General features: G+C 36.8%; 1 protein-coding gene across 1 annotated transcript; it reads right to left on the bottom strand.

Moving 5' to 3' along the window:
- Positions 1-4,758: 4,758 nt before the first annotated feature.
- On the bottom strand, positions 4,759-23,907 carry LOC121313053 (tRNA selenocysteine 1-associated protein 1-like). Its single transcript, XM_041245181.1, has 9 exons — positions 23,783-23,907; positions 22,395-22,492; positions 22,106-22,205; positions 19,609-19,661; positions 18,669-18,800; positions 15,773-15,892; positions 15,142-15,349; positions 10,054-10,105; positions 4,759-6,058 (listed from the first exon to the last, which is right to left on the bottom strand). The coding sequence occupies exons 1-9, from the start codon at positions 23,816-23,818 to the stop codon at positions 5,916-5,918; spliced, it is 942 nt and encodes a 313-aa protein (XP_041101115.1). The 5' UTR covers positions 23,819-23,907; the 3' UTR covers positions 4,759-5,915.
- Between the last annotated feature and the right edge of the window lie 216 nt (positions 23,908-24,123).

The raw sequence follows: 24,123 nt of genomic DNA, 5'->3' as shown, positions 1-24,123 counted from the left end.
GTGTTTTTTTGCATACTTCAAACGAGATTCAAGGTGGGCTTTCTTCAGTAATGGCTTCCTTCTTGCCACCCTACCATACAGGCCAGATTTGTGGAGTGCTTGGGATATTGTTGTCACATACACACTTTGACCAGTCTTTGCCATAAAAACCTGTAGCTCGTGCAAAGTTGCCATTGGCCTCTTGGTAGCCTCTCTGATCAGTCTCCTTGCTCGGTCATCCAGTTTGGAGGGATGGCCTGATCTAGGCAGGGTCTTGGTGGTGCCATACACTGTCCACTTCTTAATAATCATCTTGACCGTGCTCCAAGGGATATTCAAGGCCTTTGATATTTTTTATACCCACCCCGATCTGTGCCTTTCAACAACTTTGTCCCGGAGTTCTTTTGAAAACGCCTTGGTGGTCGTGGTTGAGTCTTTGCTTTGAAATGCACTACCCAGCAGAGGGAACCTATAGGAACTGCTGAATTTATCCTGAAATCATGTGAATCACTATAGTTTAACACAGGTGGAGGCCACTTAACCTGGTGTGTGATTTTGAAGGCAAATGGTTACACCTGAGCTAATTTAGAATTGCTATTACAAGGGGGTGGACACTTATCCAACCGGGCTATTTCAGTTTTTATTTTTAATTAGTTTTCTACAAATTTCTAGAATATTATATGAATACTGTTTTATTGTTTGTTTGTTTGGGTTTTTTTTTTTTTTTTACTACACTTCTGTAAAGTGAAATGGTAAGCTTGTTTATATTATTGATTGATGGCACTGGTGAGCTTGTAACTTCTTTAGAATTTAAAAAGTGTACAATAAATACTTCCTGTGTTAACTGTTATTCAATAGTTCTATTTGTGTATCTTACAATGTATGGGGGTACTCAGTTTTAGCCTTTTATTTTAATTGCAGAATAACAGTTGTTTTTTTTTGTTGTTTTTTTTTTTTTTTTTTTTTTTTTTTTTTTTACGAGAATTTCATTTTTTTATTGCGGAAATCTAGGATCCTTGCTGATAGGGACACATTCCTTATATGGGCATGTCATCTAATCTATCAACCACAGAGATAACATGGACACAAACAAAGGAGGTAGCTGCTTCCGCATCCAGTGCTCAAAGAATATCACAGACATTTGCAGAGCTTTTTGAGATGTTATAGTAATAAAATAATGACTTGGATCGCATTATTGAGGAGTGATGATAAAACAAGTGATCAGGAGAGGATTTATTAGTATGCATGTCTATAAAGAGGTATGTGAAAAATACAGTGAACATGGGGTGGGGCTTGGCTGGAGATGCAGTACTGATGTCGTTTTGCCATGCAATGCGTTTTATTCTTAACAAAAATATTTTAAACAGCTTGTGTAAAATAAACAGCATGTGTGAAAATAAGTTGGACCTGATGCCTGACAAGCGCTGAGTAAATGGACTGCGAAGGGTTAAACCATGAAAAATGAAACCCACTGAACCTCTGGAACCTCCAAATTTAAAGAAACACAAATCTGGATGTCAAAAACGAAAGGAAAAGACTCCAAAAAAGCATGACTGTTTATGTGAAGTGTGTGTTCTGTTTTCTGTTAATTGTGTACTAAGTAGGCTACATTAAAAAAGAAAATGTGTAAAAATCATTTAATTTTAATTAAAAATAATTGTTTACTATTTTCACACTGTACAGTAATGTGTACAGTGCAGCAGCATGATTTATTTTGTGTTACAGGTAGGATAAAGTAAAAAGAAAATGCTGCAGGTATTCATTTGATTTTACTACTGTATAGGTGTGGAGGTCCATTGCCTGGGGCCCACAAAAACATGTTGCTCTATAAGTCTAATAAAGCATTAATATTAAACTGACTAATTGTTGTATTGAGCCAATCATTTTGGGATAAGCCAGTTATCATATGTAAAAAAAATGCATTGAATCAGCTTGTGGCTCCAATAGTGGACTGTGAATATCAAGTCTAGAGATAGAGAGGGGGGAAGGAGGAGGGACCAGTTTGAAAGGTACACTTTCACTTTGAAAAAGAGATTTACAAACATCTTTTCTAAAAGAATATCATTTTTTTAAGATACCATTTTTTTAAGTATACTTTTTTAGTTGATATTGGATAACTTGGGGATTTTAGCTGTTTTCAAGGCTAGTCTTCTAATTGCATAAATGTTCATGTTTAAAAAAATGGATTTTATCTTTGCGTCTACTGTCTAAAAGGTTTATTATTTTCTTTACACACAAAGACTTACTATGTTTTAATATACTGTACATATTGAAAAGCAAAGCATTTATGTATCAGCTTGCAAGAATTCTTGTGCTGTTAAAACATTCTTTTTTACTTGCAATGTCTTTAAATTCCCTTTCTTGCTTTAATTAAATGAATATAGTTGCAGTAGAGATTTTTTGTTTTGTTTTTGTATTATCAGGTGTATGATTTAACAGCACTGTACTATACAGTATGTACTGTATTATTATACACAGTAGTCACTTCCTAAATTAAACGTGTGGTAAATAAATCATAATTGAGCCTTTCTTGGTTTTTTTTTTTCCCCCACTCGATTTGTTCTCTGCTTAAAAGGGAAAACATTTAAGTTTGATCAAAAATGTTTTTGTTTTTTTCATCAGACATGCATATCTTAACAAGGCAAAGATATTATCAAACCTGTTTAGATTCTTTTTAAGCATTTTTTTTTTAATCCTTTTCAAGGCCTTTTGTTAGGTGTGTGTTCGAGTAAGAGTACAAACGACTATTCGTAATGAATATGGCCTTTTTTTGTGGTTTTTGTACCCTTTTTGTATAAAAAACAGACCATACTTTTATAGAGCCTGAAATGTTCACATGCCTTCCTCCAGCAGCACTGCAGAGAACAGTGATGTCACTTTTGTCAGTTCAAGATATCTCACTTTTGGTTAGGAAAAGTGGTCCTGTTAGAACATGTTTCAGTCACACAGTGGTCAGGGAGTGAATAATTTAAAAGGCAACAAAGTCAACAAGCTTAGGTTATTTTTCTTAGTGTACTTTACATGTTTAAAATGGGCATATCAAGCCCCTTTCTGATGAAATGTGTTTACCAATAAAACATAGTAGACCATCATTGGCAATCATTTATCATGCTCATATTGCGTGTCCCCTGAGACCCTCTATATAGTGAGGAAGCACTGTAGTATTCAAATAAGATGCCTACATTACAAAATAAAGAACCAATAATAAAAGTTATAATCACTTTTTTTTTAATCACAGTCTTAAAGCAGTTCTCCAGATTAAACACAGGTGTACCCTCAGTTAGTGTACTACTTTTAGTTTATTTCATCTGAGATTATTTAGCTTACCTTTCTTTTATCTGTTTCAATAAAATTAGATTCTACTGCATGAACTGTGGGATTGGAGTCTTGGGCAAAATTGTACCTACAAAAAATACATCTCCCAGTATACAGTGGATAATTCAGTTAAGCAAAGAAAAGTGAACAAAGTAACATCATTAATTATTATACGAAGAAATAGCAAACCTCTGGGTTGGTTTCTCCATTGGCAATGTGGCAGTTTACTCTAACAAGTACACTTTACTCTAAAAAGGGACCATATTATTAGGTATTTCATGCACTCATCAGTGTGCCCTGAATATATACTTAATTACAATGGTTTATTAGAATCGTGAATTTTTTAAATGTATTTTTTTATATACTTAATTTGCAGGCATAGGGTTACTCCCTTTTCTTTATTAAATTAAGGTCCAATCTGCCTGACTATATGCTGGTGAACATTAACACTAGCACCGTCATAGCCGCTTTTTGAACGGTTTTTGCAATTCAAATTTAAATATCTCTGCGTATGTGAATATCTCATGCAGGATCGTTCTTAAGTGTTACTAAATTTTTTAATTAAATACCCATAGTGTTTCAGCTGCAGAATCGTAAAAATGATTACGTTATAAGCACTGGCTTCTTCAACAGCCAGACCCGCAGTTTATGCGGCACATTGAAATCATTACAATACAGCCGACAATTTAGTCTGGGCTTTGTAAGAAAATCAATGTCATTGTGAAAGAACATAATACATACTCCTTTCGGGTGCTGAAACGCTAATGAAAGTCATTCTACATATTATTATTATTACAGGTGCACAAATCAGTGACCATCAGGACTGATGCTAAACGAAAGCTAGAGACTGTTGCATTTTACAACACAATAAAGTATGGTGTGGATATACTGGATCAAATGGCACCGCTGTATTCTGTCAAAGGTGTTACTCGCAGGTAGCCTGTGGCTGATTTTTTTTTTTTTTTTTTTTTTATGTTTTGGACCTGGCAGCCATCAACGCTTTGGTTTTGTACAAGCAGTGCATCAGCAATACAATCACTTGGAAGAGCTTCATTTTGCAGCTTCGGCAGAAACATTTTGATAAGACACAAAACCCGGCTGGCAAATGCACCTCAACCTTCAGCCAGCGCTGCGCCCACTGGCAGATGGAATAAAAGACAATGTCAGGTTGCTAAATGCAATAAAAACAGAACTTTTGATGTCTGCACCCGTTTTGAAAAGGCAGTCTGTTGCAAATGCACTGGTACAGTTGAAAAGCGTGTTTTCTGCGTAATTACTGAGAAAGCTGTAATAGAAGCGCTTTCACGTTGCATAAGTTATAGTTTTGTTTCATGCTAGCTTTATAACTAGTTATTTATGTTTCATAATTGTATATGTGCATACAGCTTTCTACACTTGTTTACACAAAGTTTATTGTGTACTCTATTTTATTACAGTTTTTCATGATTATCTGTATGTGCTGTTTTTGAAATAAGAAAAAAAGTTTAAGTTTAATTTTCAATGTAAATACGGATTCAGCATGAATCAATCAATTTTGTTAAGCATTTTAATTTAAAAATGTATTAAAAATAAAAGTTTGCTCACCAGAGCGCTTTACAGCATCCCTGCCTCTGACATGTCCTAAAACATCCAGGTTTTTGGTGTAATAATGAGTGTGCTGTCAGTGGATTATACCAAAAGAGCTGAAGAGAAGGAGGTGTGATAACTTTTATTTCACTAACAATACTTAAATCACTAGCTTTCAAGACTTCGAGGTCTCTTCTTCAGATGAAAAAGTAGATTTTGCTACTTTCATTGGGAGAAGAGACCTTTGAGGTCCTGAAAGCATGTGATTTCAGATCAAAGTATATTACAGGTTGCAAAGCATGACGGTCAACAGAGGAAGTAGCCGGTTGGTTACTGGCAAGAAAGAAGGACTAGTTGAAACCAATGCTTGCAAACAGACAAACTTGTGCAACATACATCATGTTTTAAAATGACAATACAAATATATAATCAGTATATAATAAGTATTTCTTTCAAAACTACACATTTGTGACCCATATAGTGAATGGAAGTTATTTAAGAACAGGGCTTTAACAGAATCAGTGAGTAAACTTGCTGCTAAAAAAGAAATACATTTCAAACAGTAAATAAGAAAAAAAAGTTTCACTTTGTATCATTTTCTTTTTAAGTCATCCTATCATACCTTTTAAACAGTAAATTATACAAAAAGAAAAATAAATTAGGTAAGACCACTAATATTCTACACCCATTCCAAGTTGCTCTTAATGGCTTCGGTTTGACAGAGATAATACGTTACCTCAGGTTACTCTTTTTGGCTGATTTTTTTTGTTTTACAGGTTTTACGTTGGCTCTAGTGAAGGCCACTTTTCATACTTGAAGTAGTACAGTAGTGCCTCCTCCACTCTTCAGTGTTTTTATTTTTTTATTATTATTTTTACCTTTTAACAAAAAGTGACTTCAAAGAAATAAGCCTAGAAAACAAAAAATGAACTTGTGAGACTGTTTTTAGGTAAGACAACTTATACAGGCATGGTCTGAGCCAACAAATTTTTTCTTTTGGGGGGGGAAAGACTCTGTAAATCTGTCCCCTTTGGCTGATCGTCTTCTCTGTACCCTTAAAAGTTTGCCACAGTGGGGATTTCAGATGTAACACTGTCCAGTGGCTGCCAATGACAGTTCATGAGGGAGTCATACAGCTCTTCACTTCTCTCCATAAACTGTCTGTTCATTGTGTCAATATCAGGTTGAGGATCTGGATCTATTAGAAAATAATGAAGGAAAAAAAAAGTATTAGCCATATTTCCCTTCAATGAAGGGACATACAGACTTTGGAATAACTCAAATTAATTCACCACTGTAACTAGTTTGGAAATGTTTTGGAGGGATACATGAATATTCCTAATATTTCTAGACATAGAATCTGGATGTTTAAACTGTTTCTTAAAAAACATTAATTCTGTATAAGAAAACAACTCACAACTAATCGCCAGCAATCAGTCCTTACCTATCAGATCTGTTATCTGGCCCATTATGACGAAATGACTTGCAACACAGCTTTCACATACTACTACATACATACAGTGGGCTTGCGAAAGTATTGACCCCCCCCCCCCCCCCCTGGCATTTTTCCTATTTTGTTGCCTTACAACCTGGAATTAAAATGGATTTTTTGGGGGTTTGTATCATTTGATTTACACAACATGCCTACCACTTTGAAGATGCAAAATATTTTTTATTGTGAAACAAACAAGAAATAAGACAAAAAAACAGAAAACTTGAACGTGCATAAGTATTCACCCCCCCCCAAAGTCAATACTTTGTAGAGCCACCTTTTGCAGCAATTACAGCTGCAAGTCTCTTGGGGTATGTATCTATAAGCTTAGCACATCTAGCCACTGGGATTTTTGCCCATTCTTCAGGGCAAAACTGCTCCAGCTCCTTCAAGTTGGATGGGTTCCGCTGGTGTACAGCAATCTTTAAGTCATACCACAGATTCGCAGTTGGATTGAGGTCTGGGCTTTGACTAGGCCATTCCAAGACATTTAAATGTTTCCCCTTAAACCACTTGAGTGTTGCTTTAGCAGTATTCTTAGGGTCATTGTCCTGCTGGAAGGTGAACCTCCGTCCCAGTCTCAAATCTCTTGAAGACTGAAACAGGTTTCCCTCAAGAATTTCCCTGTATTCAGCGCCATCCATCATTCCTTCAATTCTGACCAGTTTCCCAGTCCCTGCCGATGAAAAACATCCCCACAGCATGATGCTGCCACCACCATGCTTCACTGTGGGGATGGTGTTCTTGAGGTGATGAGAGGTGTTGGGTTTGCGCCAGACATAGCGTTTTCCTTGATTGCCAAAAAGCTCAATTTTAGTCTCATCTGACCAGAGTACCTTCTTCCATATGTTTTGGGAGTCTCCCACATGCCTTTTAGCGAACACCAAACGTGTTTGCTTATTTTTTTCTTTAAACAATGGCTTTTTTCTGGCCACTCTTCCGTAAAGCCCAGCTCTGTGGAGTGTACGGCTTAAAGTGGTCTTATGGACAGATACTCCAATCTCTGCTGTGGAGCTTTGCAGCTCCTTCAGGGTTATGTTTGGTCTCTTTGTTGCCTCTCTGATTAATGCCCTCCTTGCCTGGTCCGTGAGTTTTGGTGGGCGGCCCTCTCTTGCCAGGTTTGTTGTGGTGCCATATTCTTTCCATTTTTTAATAATGACTTTAATGGTGCTCTGTGGGATGTTCAAAGTATTGGATATTTTTTTATAACCCAACCCTGATCTGTACTTCTCCACAACTTTGTCTGACCTGTTTGGAGAGCTCCTTGGTCTTCATGGTGCCGCTTGCTTGGTGGTGCCCCTTGTTTAGTGGTGTTGCAGACTCTGGGGCCTTTCAGAACAGGTGTATATATACTGAGATCATGTGACAGATCATGTGACACTTAGATTGCACACAGGTGGACTTTATTTAACTAATTATGTGACTTCTGAAGGTAATTGGTTGCACCAGATCTTATTTAGAGGCTTAATAGCAAAGGGGGTGAATACATATGCACGCATCACTTTTCCGTTATTTATTTTTTAGAATTTTTTGAAACAAGTTATTTTTTTCATTTCACTTCACCAATTTGGACTATTTTGTGTATGTCCATTACATGAAATCCAAATAAAAATCCATTTTAATTCCAGGTTGTAAGACAACAAAATCGGAAAAATTCCAAGGGGGGTCAATACTTTCGCAGCCCACTGTATTATAGTCAATGGAGACAAGATGCCACCTATTGGTGGAAAAAAGGGTTCAGCATTGACACTAAATCTATAAATGTCATGCCCCTACTATTGATCCCTTTTATCAACTCGATTTATCTCTTTAATAGTCCACAAGAGCAGGGCTCGAAATTAACGCTGGCCATGCCGCAACTCTGTGGGTGCCCTTCTCAATTACTGCAATGCCCATCAAAATTTACACCAATTATGGCCATAGTGCCACTTCTGCTGCAGCAACTAGAGACTCCTGTATACACCAAATTATGAAGTGTTTGGATCCAAACAACAACATGAGTTGTGTAATTAAGGTGCATCAGTGGGAAAAAACAACAAACACTTCCCTTTTAAGCATATGGATTTCTACCGTGCGTATAATGCTATCTAAAAAAAGAATCTCACACAATCTGTAAAAATAAATTGCAAAACTTGACCATTTTTCAGGTCAGTTGTTTAGAAATGCTTAGAATAAACTTACTTTAAAAGTGGTTCTTTCAGGTTTAAAAAAAATATTTACTGTAACTAGCTTGAACATGGTTCAATGGCCGTTATCCCCTTATTTTTACCACAATGAAACCAAAACTCGAGGAAATACTTTTCTATATTGTAATACAGCATTTATTGTCATTGTCTGTCCATCTTATGATAGATACGTTTTAGTTTTTTTCAGTTCATCTATAAATTCCTCCGCATTTTGTATGTTATACATGGGAACGCTATTTCTGAGGTTAAACTGTGTATAACATATGCTATTAAAATTGAACAAAATGGTGCCGTGGCCTAGCAGTAAAAGTCAATGCCTTCAGCGCAGGGAGCTGCGTCCTCGCAGGCTCGGATCTAGGCTGCTGGTTGCCGGGCCAACAGGCTGCCCAGCAGCAATGCAATTGGCCACGTTGTCGGTGTGGAGGTTTAATTTCCAGACAGGGCTTCTCAGCTACCCCGTCTGCCAGTGCTCTCAGTGCGGTCTCAGTGATAACAGCTGCATCACCCTAATGCCAGCAAGCCAGTAGCCACACAGAACAGTTCATACAATTGAAAAGGTACAGAGGCAGATTTTGCAAAAAAATGATGAAGTTAAACTGTGTCATTTCTTTCTGTGGCTAATAATTAGCTTTATACATGAATCCTAATCCTAAACAAACACACATCCTACACTTTGTCCTTGACTTGTTTAGTGGTCTTGGTGCTCTCTACAAATGTACTGACCTGAAGGCCATTTTGGCCTCGCCCTGTTTAGAGCCCTACCACAGAAATCAAATTAAATATTTTTCTTTTTTAGAGTGACTTTGATGCAATATTGGCAGAGGTTCAAATAAATAGTCCGCAGACTTCATAAGATATATTGTGAGCGCAAAATGGGAACACATTTTGACCTAGACCTTTTTAAAGTACTCCCTAAGCAAGCAGGCAGCAAGAGATTCCATAATAAATCTGAGACATTACCGTTATGCATTCCGTGATTGCCCAGCAACCACAGAACAGCAAATGGCTATTACACATGGGCAAGTCAGTCAGAGTTTACAGCTGTGCAAGATTGAGCCGAGTTTGAAACTTTACATTAAATCACCATCAGGAAAAAGGTAACAAAATGCTACTGTTCAACATTTTTTCCCAGTCAGAACCCTCAGAGTATGTCTTACCAACTTAAACAAACACATTTAATAATGTTATTTATTGGAAGTATTTCTTTTTTAAAATGTTTACTCTGTTATTGGTGCTACCATTCATCAGCACAATGAAACCACTCTGTTTTTAATTCATTGAAAGCATTCAGGTATGACACACATGCTAGTCCATTGTTTTCCAATCCCTGCTACTAATATAGGTCTGTGTTTACCTGGTTATTCCGTCATTAGCATATTGACCTCAATGTGGGCCTAACAAATATGACAGCCTACATACGAGAACTTCCCTAAAAATTTAACTAATGCACCCCTGAATATTGACAAATAATTTGTCAGGTTTTTTTTTTAGCTTTATTTATTATGTCACACTTACCTTCAACTGCCTCTTCATCGGTATCTTCTGTAGCCCCCAATGACTGCTGGAACTAGGACATTAAAATATAAAAAATACGTGACTGAACAGATTTACAGACAGTATTTTCAATCTATTTTTGAAGCATAACGCTCTTGCAAAGTCGGATCCATTTTAAACTGTGCATAGATACATTATACTACAAGAAGTTTTTGCATGTTGCCAGCAGCAGCACAGTTTTAACACCAGTTAAATGTTCACATGACTGCAGCATAGATAAATGTACTTTGCTGCGCATGGATGACTGATGGAACAACACTGCAAGGCTCATAACAGGAGGGTGTTTTGCCAAAGTTGTGGGGAATAACCAAAATAAACTAGTAGTATTAGCATGTATTCATCCTAGCTAGCTGGAGACACCTTGTGGCAGGGCAGAGGCCCTGCACGTTTAAATAATATGTTTCTGTTTTGTTTGTAAAGAAAATGTGTTTCATTTGAAAGTTTTTGCAAAACAAAGTTTGTGTTAGATATGGCAGGGCTGGGAGGTTAGAATTCCCACCCTGTGTAATTGAACTTCATGTGCAGAATGTGGCCAGGTGTTGAGTAATTGATTATCAGTTAACCCTGGCCACATGCCTTTAAAAAGGGGCTGAAAAGCCAGTCGTTGGTTCTTGGTTCTCCACTTTGTTAACAATCCAGAAGTGAATTGGCTGGGAATCCTCACGTCTGCGTGTACGAACCAAAAAAGCAACCACTCGTGTTAACTGGGATCCGAGTGCTAAGAACAGGGATTAGTTTAGGGTATTTTAATCCCATCCTAGTCTATTTTACTGTGTTAGGGAAAAGGTTGCTGAAGCAGGATCTCCCTTTTTGTGAGAGTAGCACTGAGCCACCAGGTGGCAAATGTTAGTTTCTAGCTGTTTTACACACTGTGTAACTCAGACAGGCAGTAACTCTGTGCTGAAAATGTGGCAAAATGCCATGACGGAGAGTGCCAACATTTGAAAATGTTGGTGGTGGGGGGGTTAGTGCACAAAACTGAAAAAATGATTTGTTAAATATAATTTATTTAAAATAATGATGCAACTACTAGCACAGACATACTGTGGTGGTACTTATATCTCAAATGGTATTCTAAAATAAGTTACAGATTTACAGGAAAAATGACAAAACAAAAAAACATCTACATGCCACCTGTGACAAACAGATTACCAAAGAATGTCTCTCATTGGGGTTTAGCATGCCCTTGCTTATTCACATGTGCAACTTAGCGTAGGTGGCACTCTTGTACTTGATCTGTACAGACTTACGTAGCTGGATTGTAAGTAGCTTCAAAGCATTTATTATTACTAGTCAGAAGTTTCAGCTTCTGAACACAAAAAGCTTCTAGAGTTTTCCTGGACAATTTTGGAAGGAATTCTGTGTGCAATTTATGCACAATACTGAACATCCACTCCGTATCAGTGTTACTGTGCGGTATAATCAGTATGGTTAGCATCACCTTAGTCAACAAAGCAAACTTTGGCTGGCCTGTAGCTGCAAATGTGATCTTTCCAATCTTGTACCATATAGTATCTACCCTGTCTGATTGAAGATATCTGATGGAAAGTTCTCCACCTGATATACAGCAAACTAATTTTCCAATGGATGTAATTTGTCAAATGACAACAGGTCAGATCTTCTTACAAAATACAGCACAGATGCAAATTTGACACTTGTTCTCTGACTAATGTCAGCCACTTCAGCCTCATCATGCACTGGCAATTTTCTGGCAATATAAGTACTTGCCTCTGCATACTATTTTCTGACAGAATCAAAGAAGAATTTCGTCTCATCCCTTCCTAATTTTCTTTCCTCTGGATTCCTCTAAATATTGCCTTGTTTTCACACCAATTACTAGGTCATCTCTGTCCTTTTGGTATGCTCTAACTTGTACATCTACAATGTATGCAGATCTGTTGCCATTGATTACTGATGGCTTGGTAAACTTGCTGAGAGACTAAATGCAAGGAATCTAGTTATGAATAAATGGCTTATCTCTCTGCAAGAGAGTATTCAACTCATCAAAACATGGCAAGGAGGCTTGGAGAAACAAGACAGCATCATAAGAGGGTTCTCCAGGCTGTGCTGTATTCTAATGAAACTGCTGTCTGGCTTCCTAGCTGCTGCTGCTGCTGCTGCTGCTTTTGGCCTTATACCACTCTTCTTGCTGACAACTCTCCCTGTCTTCTGGCCTCTCTGTAAAACAGGCAATATGTGCTACACTTCAGTCTCTGGACATTTTACTTAAACATATTCTTTTTTTCCCATAACATATTCATTTTCCAGCCTGTGCTAACTTGAAAAAATAAGGGTAATTACACAAAACCAAATGCATCTAGTGGGTTTACACCACTTTGTACTATAAACATTTATACTTATTAATAATGAACCACTACAATTTTGCAAATACGTAGTTAGAGGGCTACTTTCCCCCTTAGAATATTGGCAATTGCTGGGTGGTGCATTACAGTATTGCTTTGTAACATGCTACTGTTATATCTTGCAATAACAGGAATTCTGGTAAACAGATGGTACCTTTGCCACTTGCAGAAGAAGTTTCAACAGCCTTAGGTTTCACACTGCCTGTGTCAGTGGACACCTCACTTGACATCACAGCTAAACCTAAATTCCAATAAAGTAATCCACATAAGGTCAGTCTTGCATAATTTAAGTCAAACGGCTTGATATAAATATATCAATGTAAGAACTTATTGTTTAAATAAAAATTAAAGAGAAGACTATAATCCTAATTCAATTAACTACAGTGCAGTCCATTTATAAGAATCACTGACATAAGAAACAACTGCATATAGTGATCAGAACCACTAGAACCAAATCATTCCTATACCAACCAATGTAAAATAATCCACTTGTAAGAATCAATCAATCCGCTTATAAGAATCATTTCAGGGCACACTGACTAAATGTAATACAGTACTCGATCAAGTACAATGATGTGTTCAGCCAATGAAAGCTGTTTTTGAATTTGATCACATCTCGTGTGATTAGGCACGTACGCAGAGTGGACAGTGCAGTGCTGCAAGAAACACTGCATTGTTTGTAATCAAAAACGTGACTGCGCCACTGCATTGTGCAGGTATTTTTTTGTGTTCTCTGTTAGTGAAAATGTGTTTCAATAAAGTGAATACACATTCATTGAATACATACTGAGTACAGCAGTGTTACTGTGTGATATGCATGTAGATGGCATCGCAATGGGAGGGGATTGCAGCGCTTTGCATCTCCGTTTAATGAAAAACTGAGATTTGCATCGCAACAGAAAATAAGTAAGCTACAGATGCTTAAATGCAGTGATAGTCCTAACAGTACTCTACCTACCTACAAATACTCTACTGTACTGTAATTTTAATTCAAAGGTCATTAAATGTAACACTGTTTAGGCACCCTCACGAGACGACTGCTTCTCAAGTATACTGTAGTAAAATAGGATTCTGCAGCCTTGAGTAAACATAAGTCATAACCGTGATCGTATAACAAGATGCTTACCCATGGGGACTTGTTTTGATGTACTGTCCTCAGTGATTGAGCACCACTGAAATCTGTATACATTATTTAAACTGCTAACTGCATGCTTTTGCTAACTGTAATGCGACAGAGTGGCTGAGGGCAGTGTAAATTACCAGGCTGGAGTCTTGATTTACAGTTTTAAACCAGTGTTCGTTTTATTTTTCTTACACTGCAGGGGTGAAACAACCGCTAATAAAACAAACAAAATAAACTTAGCTCTCAGTTGGAGCACTAACTAACAGTACTTCATGTGGAAGACACTAGATCTCTTACTCAAGTTTTGGTTTCTTTTTGTTACTTCTGCTTCCTTACGCCTCTATACCCCCAATCAGAAAGCTATTGGCTAAGCCATTTCTATTGAGGTGTCATTAACTTTAACAAGCAGTTAACTAATTGACTATTATCCATAATTTGTTAAGGAAAGCAGCTGTGGATTTTTCGTGGGCGTGCATACATGCGGGAACATTACACACTGCAGCCAGGAAATAAGCTCTTATCATTCTCATACTAAGTTTGACTCTACACTACTATAATCATATCGGTCCATTTTTAAGAATCATCCGCTTATAAGAATCAAAACATCCGGGACAGATGTGATTCTTATAAACGGACTGAACTATGCAACAATTTTTCCAAATTTCCTTAACACAAAGTCAACATATTTTAACACTTTGAGGTCCTATGTAGGACCAGGTCCGACATTACAATTTTCCCTTTCCTGTCCGACATCATCAAAAAGACGTCAAGCACAGGTCTCCAGTGGTTTTTTCTCTGGAAAAAGCTGAGAAAACATTTCAGTGGCCGAGTGTGACCAATAGGAACCGAAAACAAAAAGGGACGGATCTGAACAATACACAGAGGCCCTACACCACAGACCTAACATGGACATAAAAAAAAACAAGATAGCTGCTTCCGCATCCAGCACTCAAAGAACATCACAGACATTTGCAGAGCTTTCTGAGATGTTATAGTAATAAAGTAATGACTTGGATCGCATTATTGAGGAGTTTGGTGATAAAACGAGTGATTAGGAGAGTATGCACTACTATGAAGAGGTATGTGATAAATACAGTGAACAAGAGGTGGGGCTTGGATGGAGATGCGGTACTGTGTGTCCTTTGATATGCAGTGCCTTTTAAACCTGTTTTTAAACAGCATGTGTAAAATAAACAGCGCGCGTGAAAATAAATTAGACCTGACGCACCTGACAGGTGCTGAATAAATGGACCGCAAAGGGTTAATAGACATACTTAAGCTAATTTTAGTAACATTACCTAATATAAATTGCTATGCTTTCACAGGTCTCACATTTTTTTCATGAAAATGTATTTGAAGCTCAGGTATGCAACACAGAGGTGTTAGTTGCAACCCTGCCTTTGGTAGGGAGTCCAAGATTAGCGCTAGCTAGGGTCTGTCAACCAGCTGCTAGTGAAAGAGATACTGAATTAGCCACAGCTTACCTTTGATGAAGGCATTAGCCAAATGTTTCTTTTAAGTTTTTAAAAGCATAATTTATGTTTTAAGTTATGGATGAGTTACCTCTGATGTAGCCTGGGTCTCTGTTGAAGCTGAATTGGTTGTAGTAAGAGGAGCCATCCCTGGAGCTGTCGTTGCAGCTCCATAAGGTCCATATCCATAGTTATAGCTGTTGTAAGGGTCATAGCCCCACTGTGAATAGTAGTTCTGATACTGCTGGTAATACTGGGAGTAGCTGTAATTTTGATTTTGTTGATAATTGGTTTTATTACTGAAAAAAAGAAAGTTTTTGGTTAACAGCAGTTTTGAACAGAAAATGTAAAATGTCCAGCAGGTCTACTCAATTAATCTAAAAGTTGGTTTGCTCTTAATACCACCATTGGTTAGTCGCTAATACAAGGCTCATTGGTTATGTATATCTAATTGGGCATCGTAGTCTCTTTAATATTTTTCCTGTCAGAAAGATATACATATATTTTGGAAGCAATCTGAAAAATTCTCAAAGATATTTTTGTCACAGAAATATAACGTTGGTTCCAGCTGCAATACATACAAATCTGCTAAAAAAAAAAAAAAAAAAAAAAAAAAAAAGTGATAAAATAGACAGACAGTCACCTGGGCTTACAACAATAAACGAGATGAGAACGTTTTACCTTTTAGCAATTGCTATGCTTATTCTGAGAGAACGTTTTACCTTTTAGCAATTGCTATGCTTATTCTGATTGGTTTTCCACCAAGTCCATTTGCATTTTGACACTCTTCCATCGCTGCCTTCTGCTCGTTCTCATCACTGAACTTAACAAACCCATAGCCCCTTGGGAATACAGAATACATACAAATTAACAAGGTTATCCTTAGGTAGGTCCAGACACACTTTTTGCATTAGGAGCCAATGGCTCCATGGTCAAAATTAAACTGGTCGCCAAATCCAATTATTGGTTGCTATCATATTCAATTGCTTTGAATACAACAACTTGCTAAGACACTGTAGTGATACTAGGAAAGTAACTCAATGTTTGTACTCACTTGTCTGTTGCCTCATTCTGCTGAATAGTTATTATATCTATTTATAGTTTAGATATTTTGCAAGTGTTGTGTATGGAATTGGTGACTGCTTCTTTAATTGTGTACAGTTGTAACAGTAAATAGCATGCCGCAGCTTGCATACTCATGCTAGTTAGTGATATATATTTAATTATATTTATGTTACATTTATTTTTTCAGTAAAAAACAGTTTGTTTCAGTGAGTTCGTTCTGTTATTTACTATAAATACCTCACAGCAAGCACATTGTCATACATGAGACATGTCCAAACCATTCTTTTTCATTACCACAATCTGAGTTTTTTCCCCCCCTTCACTTTACGCCATTTCCACGTTTTATCTTAAGTGCTACAAGAAAGCACAAGTAAGCCTCATGTTACTACTTTATGAAAACGTGTTGATGGCCGCTGTGTACTGTGAAGAAACGGCAATGGCAAGGAATGAAAAAAATAAATAAATAAATAAAATGCAACGTCAACTTTATGTATTATTTATTTCAGGAATTAACCTGAACTGCTATTTGGCATCTTTTGTTTCATAGTTAATTCACTAGGGTAAAGCAAGTCCTACACAACTTATTCTTTACTCCTGGGACATTTTTCTATTTTAACGTGTTACAAATTGTAAGGTCTTGCTGTAAAATAAAGGCACACACACACAGGGGCCACAGTGACGCTCCCTGCCCCTGCTGCTACACTGTCTCTGCCTGCGTTCAGAGCAATATTTTGGCTTTTATTACTTTTTGAAAAAAGAACGAATATCCGATCAAATATTTAAATGATGAGTCAACATGAAAATCCTGTGTTCGTCCCAGCACTACAACAAACCAAAAAAAACCAAAACAATTGTGTCAAAACTTTATTTAGGTAGCCTACAATGACTAGCTTATTGGAGTTCACAACCTTTTCACTTCTGTTTTTTTGTTTAATTATTGGCCTTTTCACTATGTTTCAGACCCTCATTATAATTATTGTGCTTATTTAAAATGATCAGGTCATTTTCTTAATGACACATGTAGAACACACAATCCTTAAGTGTATTTTTATTTTTCATTGTTTTGCTTTTTTTTTTTTTTTTTTTTTTAATGCAACTGTTTATTTTAAGCCACATTTTTACACAACAGTACTCACAAACGTTTGGACATCATCACAGCTGTTGCATGAAACTGGGTATTCTGCTCTGTTTGGTCAGAGTGTTTCCGTCTTTCTCGCACTTTAATCCTTTAAGGACCAACACCACACCGCATTGATAAATACTGACAAGTTTTTAAAGGGAGTGGCAGGGAGACGTCAATGGAGCCTTATCCCCAAAAAACAGTTGCCAGCAGTTTTTTTTTGTAGCATTAGCGACCATTTTAGTCACAGCCTGGAGTATCTTATATCATGCAAGCATGATGCAATTCACAAATAATAACTATATTTTATTGACAAACATGAAATGATTTATTACTATTTAATAAGAAGTAGCTTCTTTATAAACACTTCCTGCTTGTCCTATATGGGGAAAACAGTTAAATAATGTTCATTTTCACGTTTAGCAACAGCACCTTTGTTGTATTTGAATCAGAAGCAAACTAAAATAATATTATCATTATTCAGACAGTTAACGATAAAATAATGTAATTTTTTGAACACTATCTCTAACATATTCTAGGACAGTGGTTCTCAAGCCAAAATATTTGGTGACTGCAGTTATAGTTACCAATGCAACTGAAAGGTTGATTGTGGGCTTACTAGGCAGGATCTACTAGGGGATAACTGTGGCCACACAAATTCACCCTGGTGGTCACACTTGGAGTTTGGATCATCAAGGAATACTTCCGGCACAATGGGGTGCATCCAGTTTTTTCATCTAAAGAAAAGCTTATTTATACAACAAAGCAAAAAGCTCAATTGAAGAGCTACTGAGGGAACTGAAATCCAGCATCTCTGTTTACAGAGGGAAATCACACTGCTTCAATAGGTTTTCTGAGATTCTGTCAAAACATGTTGAAGAATGCATTTGTCATTCATCACTTTAATACTTAATTATACATTCCTAGGTAACCCTATAAAAAGACAAACAATAAGTGAAGTTAATTTAAGTACAAGAGTAATGGAAGTTAAATTCCTGTTACAGATAACAGGACCCCACCTGAGCCTTCTGCTTCACCTATAAATCTATGAGATGTCCTATTACCTGTAACACATTCAGTCAATGGACAGAGGAAAGTAACCAATACTGTGTCACTATACAGGGGCCTTACTTTAAAAAGAAAAGTCTGAAAAGCAAGACTAAGTGCAGAGGAATAATACATTTGTGGGAATGTTGTTACACTAATAAGTAAAATACACTTTTAAAGCCTTCAATCTCCCTATATATATATATATATATATATTATATATATATATATATATATATATATATATAAATCACTGTGCTTAATTCATACTATGTGAATACAAAAATAAAGTAAAAAGAGAGAGAGCTTTTTAAACTAAATGCTTGAAAACACAGTAACAATTTGAAGTTTTGAATTGATTCCCGTGCAAAATCCTTATACTGTACCTGGAATTTCCAAAAGGATCTGTAACCACTTTGCCACCTTTGCAAGAAGCATATTTCTTCACAAAAAATTCATAGAGCTGTAAATCATCAATTTCTGGGGTGAGGTCTCCAACAAAAACTGAATACTCAGGGCTGCAAAAAACAAAACAAAAACAAGGTTGTCAAAGGGTTAATATTAAAGATCTGTTTGCCACATCGCTTGTAAATGAAAGCTAGAGAAGTAAAGCAAACATATTAATCTTGTGGGACTTGCTCATGGCAAAGTCCATTTTATATCAGTTTGAGATGAAAGAGCAGTTGCATACTATAATTACATTTTAAAATACAACACAATTACAACATCACATCTATGTAGATATACGTGCATTTGAGTATCTATGGGGCATTTGAGTATCTATGGGAAAACAAAACGACCCTCACTCAACAGCAGTTATGCATCTTCTCAGGTCATAATAAAAAACGTGCATCAAATTACATCAGCTCAGTTTTGGAAATAATTTGTGCTTCTCATCTTGAAACAGCCCATGACTATTATTATACTTACTGTTTGGTAACAAAGCATTCAGAATATTGAGCAAAAGATTGGGAACCCCAAAACAATACTTTGTGAAAGACTAAATTGGTATTCATTTCATGTAAATCAGTGCACAAGCATGGATCAGTCAACAGGTAACACCTAACCATTCATTTTCTAACCTCACGAAATACAAAACTACAAAAACTAAAATCTACTATGCATCCCAGTTTAAATTGAGTTTTCTGGTTTTAACAACAGAATCTGAGGCGCTTTAGATAATTAAAACACTGGCTCACTCAAATGAGAGGGGTCAGCTTTGCCTATCCATATGTAATAGAATGATACCAGTATAGTGATTGCCAATTCCTTCAATATAACATGTGATGTTTCTGACTTAAAATTAAGGAAATTAAAAATACTCACCCTGTATCTGGTCGTTTCCCATAGGTAGCATAATTTAACTTAAACTTTCTTGGCTGTTATATATATATATATATAAAAAAAACAAAATAAAAAAACAGGCAGTTAGTCGGTTTTAAAAAAAAGTATACATTTGCCCATCTCCCCAACCTAAAATTGCTTCTATAAAGTTTCAGAATATTTATTAGCGTCTGATTCAAATGATGTTAGTACTATAGCTAAATTGAATGATGGAGGCTTTTGCCTAGATATATGTCCTAAGTAAATGCAACTTCTAAGACTTTTAATGAAGTAACTGGTTACCGACTGGTCAAAAAGTAAGAGAATGTAACTCAAATTGGAATATCCCCTAGTTGTTTGCAACTATCAATAACAGGCATGCCAAAAGAGTGGTTGCAACTGCTAAGGTGTCCATCAAGACACTTTCCCAACATTTGAAGAAAACCACTGATAGGTCTGGTGGTCCCGTGATTAAAGAAAAGGGCTCGACACCAGGAGGTCTCTGGTTAAAATCCCAGAGCCATCGACTCACTGTGTGTGACCCTGACCAAGTCACTTAACATCAGATTTTTATCCTAACCCTGGTTCCCTGAAATAGAAATGTAACCATTACCATATGGGTATTTACTCCTTAAAGACCCGAATCCTAAATAAGATATATCAGAGTTGCTTGACGAGCCTGTGACAGAGTCACAGCCCGCCCCCGAGGACATAAAAACACTGCGGTCTCAGACCTCAACGACATTTTTCTTCCAAGCCTGCTGCAATCATGGACGCAGCGACCTTGAAGGTTATGATTACATTTATATTTGGCAAGAGAAATATTGCAGAATGACTGGAATGCTACAAGGCTAAGCTGAGAGGCTGCCTTGTGCGTTACCATGCAGAACCCCAGTAACAAGTAGCTAGGGATAACAAATTAGGGAGAAACTCACCTCTATGCCTGTGCCGTAAGGGTCGACTGAGAAGCCACCCTTAACTCTCTAGTTCCAAAACCAGGGTTTTGAGGAGCCACGACATTAAGTCTGTAGAACTTAGTCAAGGTGTGGAGAGTAGCCCATACCGCTGCATTGCAAATGTCCTTGACAGATGCACCCTGAAACAAAGCCCACGAAGTTGCCATGCCCCTGTTGGAATGGCCAGTGAGCTTTTCTGGAGGGGGCAAGTTGGCCAGCTCATGGGCAGTTCTGACTGTGTCTGCTATCCACTTGGACAGCCTCTGCTTAGACAGGGCTTGAGTATGAGACTTCGCCCCATAGCAGACAAAAAATTGTTCGGACCGCCTCCAACTTTTCGTTGTGTCAATGTAGTACGCCAGGACCCGAACTGGGCAGAGTGAATGGAGCTGTCGCTCCCTGTTAGACTAGAAAGGAGGTGGATGGAAAGCCTCCAGTTCCACAGACTGGTTTACATGGAATGCCGAGATGGTCTTGCTGAGGTGATAACAAACAAAAAAATGCATGAGCTCAAATGGAGGCTTCAGGAGTACATTAAGCACCACATTAAACCTCTGGAGAGGAATAATGCCCTTCATAGTCGGTTAAAGCTGTCGAGCCCCTTTTAAAAACTGTCCTGTCAGGAAGAGAGTTAATTTTAACATGGCAAGCTGTACTGGCTGAAAGACTTTTAATGTGGAAGGGGATTTAACCTTGTCAAAAAGGTCCTGCAAAATTTTTAGTATAACTGCCATGGGACAGGTCAAACCCACGAGGCAGACACCACGTCCGAAAACACCCCACTTATACCCATACTGGGAACATGTGGACGCTGCTCTGGCGTTGACCCTATTAGAAAGCCCCAGACTGCTCAAATGTAGTCGTTCAGGGGCCAGACCCAGAATTGCAGGCCAGAATGAGTAATAACACTAACTAAAAATGTACAAACCGTCCCATAATTTTAGTCAAAGCAAAAACAAGAATAAAATCACTCCAACCAGAGCTATTGCAGCCTGCGGGGAGAACACAAAGTCAGCCGACTTATGTTGCTTGATCCCTGGGAAGGAGCGACTCTTCGCAGTGGGACGTAACAAACAACAGGCTGTAGTGTAGAAATATGTGTAACTCGTAAAACTAATACAGCGATTATTTTTACTATCACATGTCAGTTGTGTGAAACACAATAAATGCAAAACATATAACAGAAAAAAAGTAACCAGTACTTATCTTGGGGGCGGTCCATGACTGTGCGCGTCACAGGCTCACAGAGAAGCTTGGATATATCTTATTCACAGTTCAAGTCTTTAACAGGTAAATACCCATACAGTAACTGTTACATTTCATACTTGAAAGGGAACCTCCTTGTGCTCCCTCCTTCAGATAAGATGTAAAACGAGGTCCTATTGTAAATGACTCTGCAGCATAGATGCCTAGTTCACCCCCTAGTCTCTGGAAGTCCCTTTGGATAAAGGTGTCTGCTAAATTACTTAATTAAATTTAACAAATAAATAATAATAATAATAATAATAATAATAATAATAATAATAATAATAATAATAACTTACTGGGTTCGACCCTGGAACCAGCTTTCCATTGAGCCTAAGTACACATCTGTCAACACCAGCTTCGTCTGCTAATTCCACGAAGCAATACCCTGCAGATCCACTATTGAATAAAGTAAAAGAAATGTTAAAGATGTGCACATTCTACTGACAATACATAAAATAACCATTACATGTTACTAAAATGTAGGGTGTTCCTGTTCTTTAAAAGAGGTATGTCCTTGACTTAACAGACCCTCATATATACTTTAAAAATTATAATTGCATTACATTTTTAAAATAGTACACTTACCCTGTCACTCTATGGCAAATAATTTTAACGCCATATGTTGTCTCTCCCATCGTACTAAACGCTTGCTTTATAAAATTTTCATCCATGTAGGGATCCAGCTAGATAAAAATATCAATAATTCAGCATTTTGTTACAAATAATATACTGATGTATAGTTGTTGAACACATTATTTAGTTTAAGTTTCTTTTCTGCGTCATTTAGTTCTAATAACTGTTGTTTTGCAATTGGGTGGATATTTGTTTTCATGAACTTACTGCCTCCCATAAACCCCTTCTAAACAAGATGATCTGTCACCAGAGAATATACCCTGGTGAAAACACATTTCAAATCTGTAGCAGCTATTTCACTGCGGAATTTAAATAAAGAACTATTTATTTAAAAAAAAAAAAAAAAAAAAAAAAAAAAAAGGACTAGATCATATTTTGGACAATGCAAACCTTAAGAATTTAAACTTCAAGTTAGTTTATTTTTGCAATACAGTCCCTTTAAAAGGTGACTTTGGCTCTCACTTTTAAATTAATTATGAGGATTATCTGAATTTAAAAACAGAACATTGATACAACCTGATATGTTTATTAAAATGTGCACACATGACATTTGTCACACTCAGATAAACAAGGTAGGGTTTGGTAAACATGATTTACGGGCAAACACTGGGATGAACTATTAGCGATCTTTTAATTATATTATGTGTACAAACAATAACGATATATGACCCGCCCAGTTTATCTGGAGCCGTTATGCTCACAATATATACTATATGCATGAATTCAAAAACCTTAAAGTTTCAGTATGTACACCAACAAATACTAAACCAACGTTGTATCAGTGTAGTGTTACAAAGTGGTACATCGTCACAATGTGGTATGTGTACCAAAACCTGACATGTGTAATGTCAGAAAGTGGTATGCTGTGAGATTTTGGTACAGGTGCAATCAGAGGTACATTTACCATTAATTATACTTTTTGAAAAAAAATAAAAATAAACTAGAAATAAATTTTTTCTCTAAAAAGAAAAAAAAAAAACAATTCACCACGAAGAGTTGCAGAAGTGAAAAAAAAAAACAAAAAAAAAAGAAATGTATTCCATATGATAAATATTCGCATACTATTTTCTCAATGGTGTACAAATATCATAAATTAAATTAAAAAAAAAAACCGAAAACAGCATAACATACCAGATTTGAATGAGCACTTCAGTGCTTTCTAAACAGAAGTTGTTTAGGCATGCGCGATCAAACGCAGTGCGCAGAGTACCACTTTTTTATCGGAGTACCTGAAAATAACACTACACCGATACTGTAGGGCTGTTGCTAGAAATAATATAAACACATTGAAAACTGTAACACACAAAAAAAAAATAAACATAAAAGTAAAAAATACTAACATCACCCATCCACAAGCTTGCCATTCTATTAAACATTCTTTTTTTTTTTTCAAAATATGAAATCAGACCTAACTTCTAATAATAATGAACCTAACACGCACATACAGCCTCGTCCTACCACTGCTCCTGCAGGGCAGTTTAAAAAAAAAAAACGTTCATCCGTACCGTTCTTGCTAATGCCTGTCTCAATTTTAATGGAAAATGTATTATTTCTTTTTTAAAAAAAAAACATAAAATATGGAAATAAATAAAGTTAAATCGATAAAACAATACTAATCATAATAGGTTGTGTCATATTTCCAAGCAGGGAAAAATAAATGAATTTTAATATAGAGGCACAA

This window comes from Polyodon spathula, chromosome 3, assembly GCF_017654505.1.
Source record: "Polyodon spathula isolate WHYD16114869_AA chromosome 3, ASM1765450v1, whole genome shotgun sequence".
NCBI lineage: Eukaryota > Metazoa > Chordata > Actinopteri > Acipenseriformes > Polyodontidae > Polyodon > Polyodon spathula.
This window is presented reverse-complemented; position numbering and strand designations above follow the sequence as displayed.

Coding starts and splice junctions, on each gene's coding strand:
- LOC121313053 (XM_041245181.1), bottom strand. CDS start 23,818: ATGTTTAATAGAATGGCAAGCTTGTGGATGGGTGAT. Junction 18,801..19,608: donor GGGAAACGACCAGATACAGG/GTGAGTATTTTT, acceptor TGTTTTTTGCAG/CCCTGAGTATTCAGTTTTTG. Junction 10,106..15,141: donor AGACCCAGGCTACATCAGAG/GTAACTCATCCA, acceptor TTAATGTCCTAG/TTCCAGCAGTCATTGGGGGC.